At 35.1% G+C, this 20,623-nt stretch overlaps 1 protein-coding gene across 20 annotated transcripts in view; it reads left to right on the top strand.

The window, feature by feature from the left end:
• Window positions 1-20,623, top strand: part of LOC311084458 (myosin IXB) — a 49,331-nt gene that overhangs the window by 5,204 nt on the left and 23,504 nt on the right. For all 20 annotated transcript variants that reach the window (XR_014606536.1, XR_014606537.1, XR_014606538.1 and 17 more), the window contains exons 2-3: window positions 8,931-9,827; window positions 18,871-18,965. Coding sequence is in view for 17 of the 20 variants with exons in the window: in XM_084116498.1 (XP_083972624.1) it covers window positions 8,991-9,827; window positions 18,871-18,965 (932 nt within the window). In the remaining 3 variants the exon portion in view is untranslated. The remainder of the gene's footprint in view (window positions 1-8,930; window positions 9,828-18,870; window positions 18,966-20,623) is intronic.

Genomic DNA, 20,623 nt, shown 5'->3' with positions numbered 1-20,623 from the left:
ATATATATATATATATATATATATATATATATATATATATATATATATACACATGTGTATAGCTATGGTCCTTAAATAGGCTTTTTAATTTTTTTGAATAAAATAAGACCCCTAAAGTTTGGCGTCATGAGTTTATTTTTATTAGAAATTAGTACTTTTATTCAGCATGGATGCATTAAATAAATCAAAAGTGACAGTAGAGACATTTATAATGTTACCAAAGATTTATTTCAAATAAGTGCTGTTGAACTTTCTATTAATACATTTTAAAAAATCCAAAGAAAAAAATGAACGATTTCCACAAAAATATGAGGCTGCACAACGGTTTTCAACATTGATGATAATTTAGAAATGTTAGATAATTAGAATGATTTCTGAAGGATCATGTGACACTGGAGTAATGATACTGAAAATTCAGCTTTGCATTACAGGAATAAATTAAGTTTTACAAGATATTACAATAGAAAACAGTTATTTTACATTGTAATAATATTTTACAATATTACTCTGTTTTTACTGTATTTTTGACTAGCTGAGCATAACAGACCTCTTTAAAAATTCGTAAAAAGCATAAATAATCTTACCGACCCCGATAATATAAGTAAATTGTTTTTATGTTTAATAGTTTCTTGATCTTTGTGCAGCCGAGGAAAAAACATCAAGCCTCAACCTCAGTGAACACGAGAGTTTTTGGGTCTTCTTTAGTCGGGTTCTCATGCTGAACGCCACACAGGCAAAAGTAAGTCATTGAGGCGAGGCTGCCGGTGACGTGACATTCCTTCTGGATATGCCAGCTAATCCCAGAGCTCGTGTAATGACTGCGAGCGCCCGACCAACAGAAACATTCAGTGATTGGAAAGCACTTAAAGAGCCAAACGGAGTCTTGGGCCGTAATATCGGGAGATTTAGGAGGAGCAGTTAATGTTTTCAAGATGTTTTCAGAGCAAAGCACATGACATGATGCAGCTTTGGCTTCTGTTTGACCACTTTTTAAAGACTAATTGGCCTGTACTTTAGGTTGAGTATTTAGCTGCAAAATGCATGCATATACTTATGTTTTCTGTAGATTTAAGACTTTAAAGTTAAATTACATTCAAGCAATTATTGTTCAACTTTCCATGTTCAACTTTCTTTAGTGTGTAATGTTACTGTTTGAGCATGAAAAAGCCATTCCAAAGGGTGTTAATCTCTATATCATATCAGTGTCACTGTTTCTGAACTCCTGAAACGCCTCCATTGTAGTCTTGAGTTTCTTCCGGCAACGAACATGTCACAATATTCCTCATTTAAATAATTAATACGCAGAATAAAGGGGCGGGCCTGGTTGAGTTAGTTAGTAGTGTGTTGAAACTTGCGTTTATGGTAAGGGGCGGGGCATTTCCCAAACACACTCAGAGTGCTCGACCAATCACAACTAGTGGTCGACCGATATTGGTTTTTTGATGGCCGATGCCGATATCTTGGAGAGCAGGGTGGCCGATGGCTGATATAAAGCTGATATTTTTTATAGATATTTATTTTAATCAATATTTAATAAATTATAAAACAAAATTTTAAAATAAACATGCTTTTATACTTTAGATGGCAACTTCTTAAATTTGCAATCCTATTACAGTATTTTTCACAAAGTAATTGTTTAGAAATATATGAATATGTGAATAAAAAGAAAGTAAACACTGTAACAGGGCTCTCAGTATTCTGGTAATTTCGTGCTGGTAATCATATTTTTTTCAAATAAAGACAAAGTAACGCTAATTTTACATACAGCACAGTGAAAACAATATGAATATGACACAGTTGGCAACTGGTTATATATCAGCATGTTTTAAAATGAAAGATTTAAAGTTTTTTGATCGCGTCTCCTGTGAAGCTGATCTTCTGTTCGCATTCACTCACTTCGCACGGACCGACCGTCACTCGCAGACAGTAATGCACACTTCACAAGATATCACAGCTGGATTCGATTAAATCTGCAAGGTTTGTGAAATTAAATGTTTATTAGATATTCAGAGATTTGTTTAAATGACGTAGGTGCGCATTTGCTGAATGTTGAGGGCAAATGAGAAAGTATTTTAGCCTGATTGTTTGCCTTTTCTGTTACAAATAATATAAAAGCAAACGCTTTACTTACTTGGCATAAGTTACCATTTACTTACTTTGTTTACCAGTTCTGTCTAACAAAGTATTAGATATGACTGACAGAGATCGTAAATTAATGAAGAGGGAGAATGTGAGTGAGCGCTGTTTGATCTGACATCATCTGAGGAGCTGCCGTTCTCTTCTGGCGCTGGTGTTCTCTCAGCGCCGCCCGTCAAAATAAAAGTCCGGAGCGCCGTCAAAATAAAAGTCCCGCTTTCAACACATCGGCCAATCAGAAAAACTTATCGGCCGATGCCGAGATTTTTCAAAAATGCCAAATATCGGCCGATATATCGTCCTTGGCGCTAAACAGAGCGTTACTGACAGACTGGGAAGAGACGAGCTGCAACAATGGAGAATATGAGGAAAATAATCAACAGTCAAACATGAAAACCTGTTCTAGTAGAGCCTAGAAACAACATCAGTTATTTAAATGCATCTTAAAGATGGGTTAGGAAGAAGACAAACTGGCTCATGTTCAACTCGAGTTTATATCTTGACTTTCTTTCCACCTCTTCCATGGTTTTTCGCATGAGATGCACATTCTGCTTTCTTTGGATCATAATCAGCAATTCCCCTTGGACAGAGGTGACCTTTAGGATCAAAAATGTAAGCTTATCTCGGTTTGACGTCATGCCGGTTCATATGGAGTCTGTATATCTGGCTGCTCCTCATTAACTATCTGCCCTTTTTTTTGTCAGTATTGTATGCAGTGTTTTTGCCCTGGAACACTTAGGAGGCCCGTGTTTTCTCAGGCACGTCCAGGAGACTGTATGCATGCAAATGGCACAGAGCTCGCGTGTCGATCGGATACGGCATGATTTGATAACATTCAAAACAGTCATTATATCTGAGCAATACTCAGCGTAAAGAGTAATTTTGAGTCATTTACATCTCAAAAGAAAGATGAAGTGTGAGATTTCTTTTTTTTTTAGAACACGTTGCAGTTTAAAGATTTTTGGGCTCTACTAGATCAGGTTAAAATGCTTGAATGTTCATTATTTTTCCCCATATTCTCCATTGTTGCAGCTCGTCTCTTCCCAGTCTGTCAGTAACGCTCTGTTTAGTTCCTGTCTATATGAAGCCCCTCCTTCTGAAAAACACACTGTGCTCTGATTGGTCAGCTGGAGCAGTGTGTTGTGATTGGTCAAGCGCTTAGTGTGTTTGGGTAAATGGCCCGCCTCTTAACATAACAGCTAGTTTCAAGTTCCAGTTTGAGGTTTAAATATGTTCTCATATTGCACTAATTTGTTTGATTGACCAATGGCAAACAGTTGAAGTATATGGAGGACATGAAGTTTGAAAATGCAATTTTAATTGGTAAAAATGCACAAAAATGACCTTTTAATAAAGTCGGCATGAAACAGAAGTTGCAATTCTTTTCTTCTCTATTGTGATGTATATTCAAGTGAAGCAGCATCTGGAACAAGAACAAATGTGGGCGGGGCTTGATTTAGTCTGTGGGGAATAGATTGGATGGTTGTGGTTTGCTATTGGTGGATCTCATGTGATTGACAGGTTGCCCTGCCCTCATCATCAGAGAAGAGAAGAGATCCTGCAAGAGGAAAGGGAAGTTATTCTGATTCAAGTTTACGAGGCACATGAATTTAAAACCATAATGATGATGTGAACGGATAAATCATGTATAATAATTACTGCAATATTACTTTAAAAAAAAACGAAAAAAAACACAAGAATTTTCACATTTTATTTCATGGTGACAAAGTATCCAAGCATTCGTCATTGGTTGTGCAATCATGTATAACTCTAGCTCAAGTTACATCAGAGTCAATAAAACTGTAGTTTAAAGCTTTATTAAAGAGTGATTTGTATCACTGGAGCCACTTTCTGGATAGCTGGTGCTTTTCGAGATAGTAGGGTTTCTTTGTCTCCAGTAAGTGCTTGTTCCTGTGGTGGGATAGGATGGTGAAACTAAAGCTGGAGCACATGTGAGTCTGCAGGAGGTCCAGGCCGTTGAGATTGTGTCCCGCTGTGGAAACTACTGCCGATGTTTTATTGAGCTCCACTCAGACTGGAGTTGATTTCTCTCGGGTTGGAGGCGTTTCTTGACCCACTGCTGCCTCTTTACATTACATGACCTTGCTTTAATGAAACTGAAGCATTAGCTGGGCTAAAATGGGCTTTTAAATTTTTTTTCTTCATTTGATTTTAGGCCCAGTTTTACCATACAGGTCAAATTAATGTGAAAGCGCATTCCCAGAAAAGACGATGGGATTGGGAAGTTCTGCGTTTGATCTACAAAAGATGCGGAAATTAAAGAACACAGATGCAGCCGGATCATTTCCATAATGATCAACACAATCCACCAAGAGCAGCGCAAATAAGCGTCTGGTTTAAAACATGCTTTTTTGGGCATTAAATAATGGTGCAAATACCAGTAAATTGACTGGCGCAAACCTTAGTAAATCACCTAGCATGATTCATTTAAATACTCTCCTCCCATAAATGTAGCGTCTGAAAGGAAAACTCCTACAAATGCATATGCCATAACCCTGTCCATGTCTCTTCAGCGCAAATATTTCACTGTGTGTCTTTAGTAAATCCTGAAAGTAGTTTTTTAACCGTAAAAAAATAAATAGTGCACATTTGGCCCTTTTGTTGTGTCACTATCTCTATTACTATTATTGTAATATTAGAGATTAAACACTTGTACACAAGAACCTGCAACGCCAAGATCATTGATTTGATTTCCAGATAATACATGAACTGCTTAAAATCTGCATCGTATTTTCTGGAAAATAAGTTGCACCTTACTGTAAGTCACTCCGCAAAAAAAGTACATTGTTCAGAGTCAGCGTTACTTAAGTTTTAGCACCAAAACAAACAAAAAAAAATCCCAGACTTGCACTGAAGAAGCGATTTGAGTCATATATAGAGACCTGTGGGTGGATTCTTGAATTTTTGCATATTCCGTCTGTCTGATTGAAAATCAATCAGCGTAGGCCTGAACCAGAAGGAAACGTCCGTCAGACGAGACCGTCGTCCGTAGGGAAGCCCGTGTCTTTCCCCTGCCCACGCGTCTGCTAAAAGACTTGCTTCCTAAATGGAGGTGATATTAAAACAAAAGCCCTGTTTCTGTTTCAGCCGCACATTCCACTTCAACGGGCCTTTTCATTCAGAACGTCTCCAGCTGCATCTGTGCTCCATAAAGAACCTGTGACTGATTTACCTCATGGGTTTTTCTCTCTTTTCCCTCTCCCGGGAGCTCGGCCAAATTGCATGCATCTCTATCCGTAGGAAGTGTTGAAGGAGGCTGAAACGTGAGGAGCTGAAGGATCGACCCTTCTGGCGAATCACAAATCTCTCCCGTTGCCCTCCTGAAAAGAGGCCAAAACTTTTGTTTTCGTGCCAGTCAGTTGAGCTTCCTCTGAGAAAACCGTTTGAGGGATGATCCTGGTGATCTTTTGAAAAGAAGTAACTCTTTGGTGATGATTTTTAGTGTTCGCTTGTGACTTTATCTTGCAGGTTTTTTTTTTTTTTTGCTTGTTCTCAACCATGTCAATGATTTCCAGTCATTTGGCTTTGCTACAAGCTCTTGACTTAAGTTTTTGATTTATCTTTTTTTGACTTGTTCTATCTTAATCAAGCAAAAGATAAAAGTATCTAAAAATCTTTGAGATAAGATATATCTACTTGAGAAGCAACAGTGCATAAGATATTAAGACTTGCCTTTCATAGTTTAAATTATGAAAATAAGTTGTTTTCGACAGATTTTTTCACTTGTTTTTAGCCTGTTTATATTTAAAAGAAGTGAAAAAATCTTCCAAAATGCACTCGTATTAAAGAGACAATCTATGAAAACTAGTCATAATACTTGCTTCTGAAGTTAATTTTTGTTTTAAGGACTCTTTTTGCTAGCTATATGGCAGAAAATGGAAACTGTAAATATCTGATCAAGAAGTCAACATATGTTTTTACATTACTTGAACTCCATAAAAATAATTTAAGCAATTTCAACTTTTTTATGTTATACGAGATTCAACTTGAAGTTTTAAGTCATTTTAATATAATTTAAGTTGAAATGACTTATAAAGCCAATTTGATGATACTAAAAGCTACTAGGAAGTAACTAAATGAGTTTTTCAGTTGAAATAGGTGGACATTTTTAAATATTTTAAATATTAAAATGTATCTTTAAAAATGTCCAGAATTATTAGAAATGACTGTTTTGCCTTATATTTAGGTGTGATGTACACATTTGTTTTGTTTTTTAAGAGTGTTGTTGCTTAACAACATGCTAACATCAGACTGTTGGAATCAGTTTGTGTTATTTGTATGACACATGATCTATTTAGAATGTTCAAAATACGTTCCGCTTCCGTTAGAATGTTGCCTTTGTAGGTCGTAGACTATTAAGGCAGCTCACTAGGTTTTTTTGCATTATACATTGCTTTTTAGATGCATGTTAAAGGCCATAGGAATGTTTTTTTTTAAAAATTCTTTAAAGCGTTATAAGCCATGAACCAAGCCAATCAGCTATGAGGTGAATCATAACACTAAAAAACTTTGATTTGAAGCAAAAAAATTATTTGAAAATCGGACAAAAACACAAAGATACAAGAGTTAACGGCTTCAGTGAGGGAAAGAACTACAATCCCATGAAGCATTGCGAACAGCATAATCAAATTCAAAATGATGGGATAATTTAATTTTATATATATATATATATATATATATATATATATATATATATATATATATATATATATATATATATATATATATATATATACTCATTTAATATAACTCATATAACTCATAGTGTATATATAAAAACAATATATTTTAAGTTTATTTCAAAATTGATGGTGTTGCATGTTTTTTTTTTTTCTTCTCCCTCTGGTCTCAATTTCTGCTTTGAGAAGAGTTAACCTGGCTTGGCTTTTCTATTTCAGACCAGCTCAAAATGAGCCGTAATGATGATGCTGTTTTTGTGGTCGCAGACTTTATGCATGCCTTGGGGTTTTATTGATTCTGGTTATGGTCAACAGCCAAGTTAGGAGGATGGCCTACTTTCACCCATCTGAGAAACCAGGCTGGAAACGTTTAAACAGTTCCACTGTTTATTTTACAGACATTTATGTTTACATTTAGCCATTGTTTACCAGCAAATGCAGCTAGTATTTTTTTTTTCTCATTTACTTTACCAAACTTAGGAAATATAACGAATAAAAAAAGTACACTTTGGGCTAGTTTATTGACCCCCTCATGGTTTGATTTGATCTTAGATAAAAAAATGTTAGTCTCAGTGGATGCACCACTATGACAAGCCATCAGAAAATACGTCCATTCATTCGCAAGGATTTTCCAGAGTAACTTAATTTTGCTCAATACAAGGTGACAGCTGTTTAAGACACTTGGCTCTCGTCTTTCCAGGAAATAACTTGTATCCGTAAATTTACAGTTAGAACAAGCGTACAGTGTTCTGCATCGTTTGTTCCACCGCATGGAAATGACTCTGCCAATCCAAAATTCAGTAATCTGAAAATTAAATAAATGGTGTTGGATAAGCTTAGATTGGTAGGTCAGATTTTGGTCCTTCAAGAAAAGAAGCCTTTAAGAGCATGTGGCCGGTTAGGGCTCCTTGTAAAGCATTCGCAAAGCATTGTTCTTCTGTAATGTGACTTATTTCTGAGTGAATGCCAAACAGAACTTGATTTCCATGGAGATCTGATTTCCATATGAAATTATGAAAATGTATCGAATTGTGTGCAATAAGAAAGTAAATGGTGTCCATTTTGATTTCACATCGTCTTATTTGACATCCCTTTATGTTGCTATGCAGGGATGCATTTGCTATGGCGATATTGACACCTATGATGTAGCAGCTGTGGCTTTGTACTGTATATTTATAGAGATGTGCTGTGTATTGCAAGGTAGGATGAGGGGGCAGATTCAAGGCAACACACAGACTATAACCGTGACCACAGTTTCCTGTGAGACTCTTTGCTACACAGATACAGTTTCCACTCGTGATCAGAGTTTATTGCAGGGACACGCTTTAGGGAGATTAAATAAAGGAGCTGTTTAGTCTGAGTCTGACGCCATGAATAATCAGGTCAGATGGAGAGCTGCAAGCCTGACAAATAAAGGATGGGGCGATAGGTTCATCCAAATAATGGTAATGGCACCTTATCTCCGTTTAATTAAATCCAGAAGCTCTTGTTTACAAATGATTGATCTAATCGAGATGAATGAGGCTTGCTGGAGCTTGTTTCAAAGCAGAAAGTGGAAGGTTAATGGAAAGAAACAAAGTAGGCCAGTACATAGTGCATGTAGGTCGGACTGCAATTACTAATCAATAAAATCACTTAAAATGGCTGTTGACAAATTACATTGTTGGTTGGTTGGCTCTGTGTGCTGTCAAGGACAACCTTCGTAAATAAATGTTGCTTTTCTGTAGTGAACATCTGTAAATTTCAAGGAACAAAGTGCCGTCAAATCGATTCATTGCGATTTAATCACAAATAACATAAGTTTGTAAATGTGTGTTTATAGACACACATATTATATATTTACAAACTTTTATGTTAGATGCGATTAATCGCTTTGACAGCACTAAAAAATATAGATTTGAAAAATGACCATAGTGTGTTCTGCAATGATTCAACGTAGTTGAGAGGTGTTTTAATGCCAGTCTGTTGCTTATTTTACTGTAATCATATTTGTATGTTTTATGTACTCAAAGTAAAGTGATTATTTTGCAGGATGCTTAATCGAAGAAATAATTGATTAATCGCAGGCCTAATTCCTTGCATCCTCTTTTCCAGGTGCTAGATGGTGGTTGCGAAGGCAGTACGTAATGCTGACGGGGCTCATCCTGAGTCAGAATGAGTGTCAAAGATGGCGATGGGACGACTAGCCAAGATGGAAAGGCCTATGATCTTCAGATATACCCTCGACTGGCTCGAGAGACGGCGTCGTGCTGTACAGTCAGAGTCACCAAGGAGGCCACCGCAGCTACCGTCATCCAAGATGTGGCAGCGGTCCTCAGACTGGACGCCAGCAAGCGATATGTCTTGGCGGAGGTGAAGGAGTGTGGCGGGGAGGAGTGGGTGCTGGAATCGACCGATCTTCCAGTGCACAGGTTCCTTCTCTGGCCGAGGAAAGCCCAGGAACAACATTCTCGGAACGAGGGGTTTTACTTTCTCCTGCAGGAGCGAAACCATGATGGCTCCATCCGCTATGTGCACCTGCCCGCCGTGGCAAATGAGCAGGAGGCCAAGCGACTGGTTGCTCGGGGTTTTCTCCCACCAAAGCAGGAGGACTTCGAGGACCTCTGCAACCTTCCGGTCCTCAGTGAGGACAGCATCTTGGATAACCTTCGTAATCGCTTTCAAAAGAAGAAGATCTACACGTACGCTGGCAGCATTCTCGTTGCCATCAACCCCTTTAAGTTCTTGCCCATTTACAATCCCAAATATGTCAAAATGTACGAGAACCACCAGTTGGGCAAGCTGGAACCCCATATTTTCGCCATTGCCGATGTGGCCTACTATGCCATGTTGCGCAAGCACATCAACCAGTGTATCGTTATCTCAGGAGAGAGTGGATCGGGCAAAACGCAAAGCACTAACTTCCTCATTCACTGCTTGACGGCCCTCAGTCAGAAGGGTTACGCAAGTGGCGTGGAACGAACCATCTTGGGTGCAGGACCTGTGCTTGAGGTAAGATTATCAACACCTTGATACGAACAGGGTTTGGTTGCATTTTTCACAACATTCGTAAGGGAATTCTGGATCCATAGATTCGTTTAAGGACTTACTGGGACATGGGATAGTAGAAAGCGCCAATTTCCTCTTGGACAGATTCTGAGCTTTAGTCTCGAGAGTTTTGAAACCTATCAGATGTTATGTTCTAGTGTATTGAAAGGGTAAAAGTCGTCAATTGGTGGGTTTATCAACTCTGTCAACCCCCAAAAATAATAAAAAGTTGTAAAAGTTGTATTTTATCTTTATTTAAGCATCATGCATTAGATTTATGCATGACTTTGAACCCTTGGAAACTCACTTCCACAAAATATATCTTTGGTTGAAATTGTAGGGTGTGGAAAAGCACGGTATGTTGAACATTTGCAAGGCAGGCTTACAATAATCAAATTGAGGATCAGAAGATTTGTTTGAGGACTTGGGGATGTAGGATGGTTAACTGTTTCTAAAGGTCTTCTTACATTTTACACTGTGCAGACTCTAAGCTCAAGCCTCTTGAGTTTTAAAAAAACTTGTAAGTAGTCAGGAGGAAGTCAGTTGACGGGTTTGCGGTTTGTAGTTGTCAACCTTAGAACTTGTCAACCCCTAAAAACGGTAGTGACGTGAGAAGTCTAAATTTGATTGCCAAAGTTGGGTGTTAGTGTACAATTTGTATTCATTTTTGTGCATGATTTTGAATCCTTGGAAACTAGTTTTTACAAAATGGCTTTTTGGTTGGAACTATAGGCTCTGGAAAAGCACTCTACTTTGAACAATGCTTTGTGACATCTATAATGACAGCTTACCCAGAAGTCTCTCAGTCTTCACTGTAAACTGTAGCTCTTTAGATCAGTTATTTACAGTGTACTTTCTTACAAGCCTGTGCTTGAAACGTGGGGTCGCAACTTGCTGTACTCGTTTCATATCTCATGTTGCAGTATCGGCAAACCTACATCTGGAGGCTTTCCTCAGGGGGCCGTGTCTCATTCTTGTTGTTTTATGTCTCTTGCTGTAAAATTATTGCTTCGTCCCATAAACCTGTTCAAGCACATTCTGTTATTTTGCAAAATTTCAGCAGAACCCCTTCCCCATCCCTGTTCTCATGGCGGTTTATGGTAGTGGTAACCCTTGCGTTGCGGAAACACTCGCAAGAGTGCATTTGGAGAAAGGTTAGAGTGATGTCATGAGTGGGTAGAGTTGATATCGCCTAGAGGCTTTATTCAGATTATATGAAAGTTGGAATCTCCAGATTTAGGTCTGCATGATATTGAAGAAAAATTCAATAACTTGTTAAATTATTGTTATATTTGATGTGCAATATGATAATGCTTTGTGTAAAATAATTTTTAATTATACTTAAATATATTTAAAAAATGATATAACCAACATACATTTTTCACATTCTTTTTGTGAGAAGGATCCCTGCAATTTCTGAGATTGAACAGCAGTGTTTTATTGTAGCATTAGCTACATAAAAAGTAAGTGCAATTTAAAGTATTAAAATCATGCAGTTATTGTAAGCCATTGTGATATGCATATCGCGATATGTACATTTGCAATATTTCGATTATATTGTGCAGCCCTATCCAGACTTCACACTTGCATGTGAAGTTATCTATCAGGCAATTTATTAGGTACAAAACCAACCCACGTGGCTTCCGAGATTCACATCTCTTCTTTATACTTCAGAAAGTTTTCTGTACACATGATATCATGAGAAACCATTTGGTGTTGTTTCTTATCTCAGCCCCCTTATATCAGAACAAAGTTCACTCGCGTAGAAAGTCCTGGAAGAGATGAAAGGGGGCAGGTTTTTTTGTTGACGCTTGCCTCAGTGTTTGTGGTTTTTGAAAACTAGAAGTAATTTCCCCGCAGTCAGCATAGTCATTGTCCCTTGGCAGACGTGTCTTGAGGCTTCATAACCAAATATTCCTGTGTCTTCACTTGTGGTTAGAAGCAGCCTGTGAAAACTGGTCAATTGAACATTGAGACCAGAACAAAGCTCCATCCAGACGTTTTCAATGATCGCAATCAGATCTCCTTGAGGTTTCTCTGCCTTTTATGGTCTTATAAAGTTCGTTTGTCTCATCCATCTTCCAAGCCTATCAATACGTGCTGATTTGTTTAAAAAGGACACAATATTCCACTTATTATTCTTTCCGTTGTATTGGAGAGAAATGTTACCATATGTGGGGCAATGCAAAGTTCCTTCTTCTAGTCCAGCCTTCCACGTGTCACTTGGACGGATAAATCCACTGAGCTTGGTTGCACTCCCATTTCTAACCTTTTGGACAACAAGGTACCACCGTTAGCATGTTAGTCTCAGTTAGTAAATGGTCAAGTTTTCTTCTACCAACTGTGGAATGGTTAACTGGTTCTAATTAGCTATGTATTCCATTCAAAGTTGCAAATTTAACAAATGCGCAATATTGGAATATCCCATAAAACATTTGCGAATAAAGCACCGTTTCCATCCAGTGAGCCGAAGAGAACAAAATCACCACTTCCAGATAAACTGTCGCTAAATATCACTTCGAAAAATGGAAGTTGCTGCAGTAGGAGAAGCCACTATATATAATAATTTCGTTTATAATTTCCTGCGCCTTAAAGTTATCTTGCTTTCGGAGGTGGATGCCTGCTGTTTGGGAATGCAGTCGTGTAAGACAGTTCTGGAAGGTAATTGTACTAAACCACGTTGACAGACTTTGCTTAGGCATTTCAGATGCTGTGCAATGAGATCAGTCTGCTGGTTAGTCCAGTTATGCCGTTACGTCGTCACATTACTTTTTTTAATGTGCATTGAGGAATTTATTCAGGAAATGTCTTTCCATTGTAGTTTATGCGCTTGTTTCCTTATCGGATAAAATTTTTGCATACTCCTTTTTTTCTTTTTTCTTTTTTTTGTGGATTTTTAGAAATCAAGCTTATCTTGGCGTTTCCATCCAGCGTTTTTTCATGCAATATTCCAAAATGCACATAAAAATAGGTGGATGGAAACAGTTATTGTTACCTACTGAAAAGCCTCACCCAAGTAGCAAATAGTTTTGTCTTTAAACAGTATTACAAGCAAATTCATGGACTGTGACACAACATAAACTGTAATTTTGCAGTCCTTTCTTTTTAAAGCTGCACATTATTGTCTCTGCTTCTACACGCATATTTCTATGATGTAAACAGAGATCTTTGGCTTCAATTGTCGTTGACCAGCACGTCCGACCGGTTTTGCTCGCCTTTTCACCAGAGCTGCACTCTTTCAGTAATCCCCTCCTACAACCGTATTGCTTTTGCTGCATATTTGACCTTCGCATCATTGCATGCATACTAAATACTAGAAAAAAGTATCTACGGTAAGCGACCTATTTATGTGGTACATTCTTCTTGAAATGCCCTGCAGGAGAACAGTGTGGAATCCATCAAGCCAAAAATGTGGTTTTCTTCCAGATCCAAGTGGCTTTTAGTGCATTACGTCATTGAGTATCAGATAACAGGAGAGTTTTTTTTTTTTTTTTTTGCCACAGACCCTGCAAAGGGCTTTTTTTTTTTTTTTTTAGCTGTTGAACAGGACGCCTCTGCAAACCACCCCAGCTTTCTGTTTTTCAGGCATTGCCGAGAACGGTGAGGGTTTGGTTCACAGGTAATGCTAATATGAGTCCTCTCTGAAGTAATGCTTTTGCGGCCCACAGACAGGAAGTTCCCTTTGGCTGATCGCTTCAACAGGAAGTAGTTTTTTTTTTTTTTTGCAACAGGAAGTGGTAGCTGTAGAGACTTCACTCCCTCATTGGCCGATCTGCACACTGGGTGTTTAGAGTCAGCATATTGTTCCCCAGGAAGCTGTAATGGCTATTTTGTGGCCATTGTTTATCTCTCAGCTTTGTGTTAGTCCTGTGTGGACTTTGGCTCATGAGATGGTCTGAGCTATTTTTGGTGGTACAACTGTAACAAGACACGTGGGATGTCGACATGTGGAAAAGTTTGTAAAATGAAATAGCCCAAGAGTCCATTCTGTCATTAAAGGCTAATTGGAGGCCTACGATCTCAGTTGTCTACAATTTCCAGGTTGCTGGAAATAAGCATCTGTTAGTTTCAAGATCTAAATGGCTTAATACTGTATACTCAAACACCAAAAGTCTGGATTCAGGTCTTGTTTGTGTGATTTGCCCCATCTCTGCACACCATTTTTAAGACTATTTTTCTTGAGAGCACTCCATTTATTTATTCATTAAAGGTATAGCTATTGTAATTGGCGCTAATGCTAGGGCAAGCATCACGCTTTCTTTTCCTAGTACTTGGAGTTAGAAAATGTACAGATGTAGATTGTTTATTGTGAGCTAATGAATTGATGCCTCATTCTGCTTGAAGGACGTTTGTTTATATGCCATTGTGTCCGTGATCTCAATTAGTGCTCGTACACGCTGTCACCAGCTAACACGATATCATAATAACACTGAACAAAACCATCCGGAGTCGTCTTTTTGTGCTAATGCTGAAGAGGCAGAAACGAGAATGAAGTCATACAGTGTTCACTTGAGATGGCGAGGTTGTCTTGGCCTGATATTTGGACGATTTCATTGCTCCGGGAATAAAAGGAGAAGCTGCTATATTTAACAGTCATGTGAGTGTCCCATAGTGTTATTTGTGAGTAATAGGATTCTGCTGGCCTTTTTATGATAATCTCTTTGAGAATAGTGCCTTTGTTGATTCGTGATGCATTGTATTGATGACTTAGATTTCAGTGGCCGTCAAACCAGATGAGTGAACGGGCAGGTCTGGCAGCAATATATAAAGGAATAGTTTGTTTTGTGATCTAAATATATATAAAAAATATTTCTTAGATTTCGGATGTATGTTGTAGCCGACAAATAGATATTTATATGTACATATGTTTGTGAGTGTGTATATAATAATAATAATAATAATAATAATAATAATAATAATAACAATAACAATAATAATAATAATAATAATAATAATAATGATAAATATATAAATATAAATTATATTATTTATATATTTATTATTATTATAAGTATAAATTGATATTATTACTATAAAATTAATATTATAATTAGTATATTAATATCATATTTATTTTAGATATTTAATTAGTTATTTGTATAATAATTTAATACATTATATTATACTATATAATGTATATTATTTTATATTTATATCTATTTGTTTATTTTTTATATATATATATATATATATATATATATATATATATATATATATATATATATATATATATATATATATATATATTTAATTAATTTAAATTATTTTTTATTTAAATATAAATTATTTTTTATTATACATTAATATAAATTTTATATATTTTATATAAGTAATTTGTAATACATATTATACTTGCATGTATAGTATAAATAATTAATATGTATTAAGTTATATTAAATTATTATATAATAATTATTTATATGTAAATAAACATAATTTGTATGTGTATATATCCAATGTAAATAATAAACAATACAAGTTTTATTAATTATATATTTATTATACATTTTTATTGTTCTAAATATAAATGTTCTTATTATTAAAAAAATATTATTATTATATTAATATAATATTTATATTTAAATATTTAATGACCCCCCCGTGCTCTATTTCCGGTTCTCAGAGCTCATGTATAGTAGCAGGTGAGGGAGTTTCACATACTGAAGCTGTTGTTGTTATTTCAGTGACGTTTTCAAGCCCTGCTTCTGCTCAAATCTTAGTAAAGCTAAATGGTATTTATTGTTGTTGAAGTTGTAGTTTCTGTACGGAACGAGAGGCTGCTGACTCCCAAATAACAGCAGGAATAAGAACTAGTCCCGACAGGTCGGCAGGTTTCTGTCTTCTCCCCTACCCCTTTTTATTTCCTTTCCCATATCAGGCAGAAGAAAGGACTTCGCATGTTTGCTGTTGCGACACTCAGAGAAATGCTCTTCTTGGCGTGTTGAATTTCCTCATACCCTGGAGTCCCTCAGCCAATCACAGCGAGTGTGTGGAGACATGTTTCAATCTGAACTGCATGAGTGAAATGTGTTGCATTGTTTATCTAGCGACTGTCAAATCCACTGTCAACTGACTGGGAAATTCTTTCACTTCTGTGTTTCAATGAATCTTGTGATTTTTTTCTTCTCATGAACTTACTTCATGAACATGTCCCAAAATTTTTTTGTCGAAATGCTTCATTTTGTTATCTTGAGAACCTTAAAGATATATAGATAATTGGATATAGATAAAAAAATAAAAAAAATTACTTAAAGTTTTTTTTTTATTTGCTTCGTCTGATTCTTTATTGCTTTGTTTATTTGTTAACTGATTTATTTACTTTTTTATTTACATAGTTATTTTATATGGATTCTTTATACATTTACTTAGTCATTGTTTGTTCATTTATTTTAATTTACTTGTTTATTTATTTATTTATTTGGTTATTTTATTCACATAGTTATTTATTTAGTTTTATTTGCTTAGTCTTTATTTATATTTGTTTACTTGTGTATTTTTATTTAGTCATTTTTTTTAACTTATTTATGCATTTACTTGGTCATTTATTTGCTCATTTATTTTATTTATTTAGGTATTATTTATTCACTGATTTAAATTGAATTAATTATACTTATGTATTTATTTATTTTTATTTACTCTGTTATTTATTTACATGTTTATTTTAATTTGCTTAATCTTTATTTATATTTATTTACTTATGCATTTTTTTATACTCAGTCATTTTATTTATTTAGCTATTTATTCATTATTTATTTACTCTATTAAATGTTTTTATTTGTATTCGTTTGAGAAATATTCATGGTGTTCTTTTCCATTTGTCAACGTTTTTTATTAACCACGTCTATCAATCTCACAAAAAAAAATATAATAAAAAAACAAACACTGTTAAAGCATCATAAAACTAGTCCATATGAGATGATGCACACTATATACTGTATGACATGAACATAAATTTAGGCGCCACCACAAATTTTGCATCAGAGTGTATTCGCTGGAGGGAAAACCACTGGAAATGGCTTTATTGGAAGCTACTGCTCAAATGAACAACTGTTGTGATGCTTTTATTGTGCTTTCTGGAGCTTGACTTGCTTTAAGCTGTTGTTAGGAAAGAGTTTGTCTTCCACACGAGAGCAAGTAAACAGTGACAGAATGCTAATTTTTGGGCAGTTCAGCCATCCTGATTGGCTGAACACTATACACTGAGCTTTCCCTATATGGAGTGGTGTGTTTGGTGAAAGGGGTCACAGGTCGACTGCAGGGAATCTTAATTAGGTTCGAGCCCTTCCCCTCCCCCGTGTGTTTTCCACTGGTGTCTGGCACAAAGCCTCTCTCTTTAACATGCACAGAGCCTCTCTCGCCCCGGGACAGGGCTTTTGTTGGGCGATGTGGGCGAACACTGTTCCTCGGGCAGGGGTTGGCATCGGCCCGCGGCTCTTCCTCGCCAGAGACACATTAATCACAGCGTTTCACACAGGCGAGGTGTGACTGTGTGACTGAGGTCATGTGACTTTACAGGCCATGATAACATCAAGAGTCGCAGCACATAATCAGCCGCTTCACGCAAATAAAGAATATTTGTTTGTTTTAGTCATTTGCATCTGAAACATGATTTAATCTTATTTATGATAAAACCATGTTCCTCTTGTCTTTATCGACTGCTTAAATGTATATTTTTACATGTGGTTTTGTATTTTGTTTAAAAAAAGTATACAATTTTGACATATTCAAATTTTATAATAATATTGTAATTTTAAGTCTTATTAATTTTAGACTATATATAGTATAGACAGTAATATAGACAATATGATTAATAATTGGTAATTGCATTAAGAATTATTATTATTGTTATTATTCAAATAATGATAGTCATAATTTATTGTTTTTATTAATAATAAATTTGTATTGGTGTTGAAAGTCTATTTCTCTTAATATTCATTTGTATTTTTATTCATAATAATTTGTTATAAGAATAATTATGATTATGTATAGAAATAATAATAACACTTTCTTATTAAAAGTAAATTAATAATAATAATAAAAATAGTGGTAATGATGTTTTAACTAATAATATTTTCTCATAATGAAATAGTTTTCTATTTCTATTTTTTAATAGTAAAAATAAGTATTGTTAACAGAATAATAGTGATAATGATCATAATTAATAAGTGTTTCAGTAATATAAGTTAAGTTTTAAAGTAAACAGTTTATTGTTGTTTAGCTATTTATTATTGTTAATGATCATAATAATAATAAATTATATTATTATACAAAATTGTAATAATTATAATAATGTTTTTATTATTAATATAATTTTTAATGTTTTGAATTAAGAACACCAATTTTTATGATTTGTCTTTAACAAAATGTTTGGTTTATTTAAAGATGATAAATTTAACTGCAAAATATAATTTTGTTTTCGCATTTGAAAAATAATGCATATACAGTAATATAAGTTAAGTTTTAAAGTAAACAGTTTATTGTTGTTTAGCTATTTATTATTGTTAATGATCATAATAATAATAAATTATATTATTATACAAAATTGTAATAATTATAATAATGTTTTTATTATTAATATAATTTTTAATGTTTTGAATTAAGAACACCAATTTTTATGATTTGTCTTTAACAAAATGTTTGGTTTATTTAAAGATGATAAATTTAACTGCAAAATATAATTTTGTTTTCGCATTTGAAAAATAATGCATATACAGTTGTGCTCAAAATTATTGGCACCCCTGGTAAATATGACTCATGATCATTTATTATGTGATTTTTCCCCACACTTTCAGTTCTTTTACTTCAAAGGTTAGATTTTTGCAAATTTTCTTTGAATGAAAGATCAAAAGGATAAAAGATGCGGATGTATTTTTTTACAGCCATTTCTGATCATATTTACCAGGGGTGCCATTCACGCATATCTTCCAGTAAAAATAAGCAAAACAAAAACGTATCATTTTACAAAATCACACATCCTGTTTTTTTTTTGTTTTTTTTCTCTCAACAGGCATTTGGAAACGCAAAGACCGCCCACAACAACAACTCCAGCCGATTCGGAAAGTTCATCCAGGTCAATTACCTCGAGAGCGGAGTGGTGCGCGGGTGAGCAAGCCTTCATTTCGCTTTCATTTGATGTGTGTCGCTCCTGTGGCCTTCAGAGAGTGACCCTTGGCTTTGAAGCTCTTATCAGCTGCTGCTCGCTCTCACACACCCTGCCATCTGCCCCTGACGTCACACTCCGGTCAGACGCATCACTTCCTCCTTCACTGTGGCAGACGCTGTATAAACACAATTAAGGAACCAGTGGAACTGACATGGTTCCTCCTCGGCCGAGACGTTGTTCATTCTGGGCAACTGACTCCCAATTCGAAGAACTAGTTTTCTTTTTATACGTTTAATGGCGGGTTTTATATTGAACCGATTTGCAGACTAGTTCATGACATTAATAGTAAATACATTAATAAATGTTACATATAAATAATGAATAATCATAATATATAAAAATTAATAGTAAATGCAAGAAAAACAACTAAATATAATAATAAATACAAACATTTAATAAAAAAAAAATATAAAATATAATTATATACATTTCCATCCACATGACCAGTTTAATATTTACCTCCAGGTGAGTTTAGCCCTTATGCAGTGTAAATAAAATAAATAAAAATAGCACAATAAGTCTAGGTAATAAAGAAATAATTAAATGAATCAATTAATTAATATTAATAAAATATAATGTATAAATAAATTATTTTAATATAAATATGTAAATTAAATAATAAATGTATTATATAAATACAAAATAATTGTAATAAAAACATAGGCAGCTGCATGAATATTAGGCTGCTGTCACTTTAAGAGTGTATGCACGGATCCTATATATTGTTACACGTGTTTTATTTCTCAACTGTTTACATTATATGTTAACAGAGATGTAAGTGTGTAAGTGATTGGCCTAAAGTATGCGAGACTCCGGCAGACCTCATTTTTAAACAGGGGTGTGTTTCCTGAAAGCATCATTGGCCAACTATGGTCGCAAGTTCTGTCGTTATCAGCAGTTCAACGAGTCGGTGTTTCCGGAAACCATCGTTTGGAACGACTAATCTCGACCTGTGGTTAGAAGCAGAGTTTCTTGTTTTTTATAACATGTGGACTTAATAAATCCTTATCTTGAGCAAAATAAGCAAGCTGACATTCAGTGCAATCTATATATTTTATTCATAACGCATACAAATGTCATTTATGTCTTTTAGAGATAGATTTAAGAGATTTACAGCACTGTTTTTGAAGAGTGCGCGTGTGTGAACGAGCTCTACTATGTAAGAACGAGTCTATGATTGAATCTGGAAATAGACCAAAATAACTGAGAAAAATTTGAAATAGTCCTCAGATGCCATTTCCGTAATTTATAGCAAAACATCTAGCGTTAATTCAATCTCAAACGGGTTCATACATCATCATTAACCAACGTGGTTGAACGACCAGTTTACGACAATATGTGACCCTGGACCACAAAACCAGTCACGAGTCGCACGGGTATATTTGTGGCAATAGCCAACAGTACATTATGGGTCAAAATTATAGATTTTTCTTTTATGCCAAAAATTATTAGGATATTAAGTAAAGATCATGTTCCATGAAGATATTTAGTAAATTTCCTACCATAAATATATAAAAAATGTATTTTTGTGAGTGAATGCAACACAATCACCAACATAAATGCACAACTTTAAAGGCCATTTTCTCAATATTTCGAT

This window comes from Abramis brama (assembly GCF_963993115.1).
Source record: "Abramis brama genome assembly, chromosome: 6".
Lineage (NCBI taxonomy): Eukaryota > Metazoa > Chordata > Actinopteri > Cypriniformes > Leuciscidae > Abramis > Abramis brama.
This window is presented reverse-complemented; position numbering and strand designations above follow the sequence as displayed.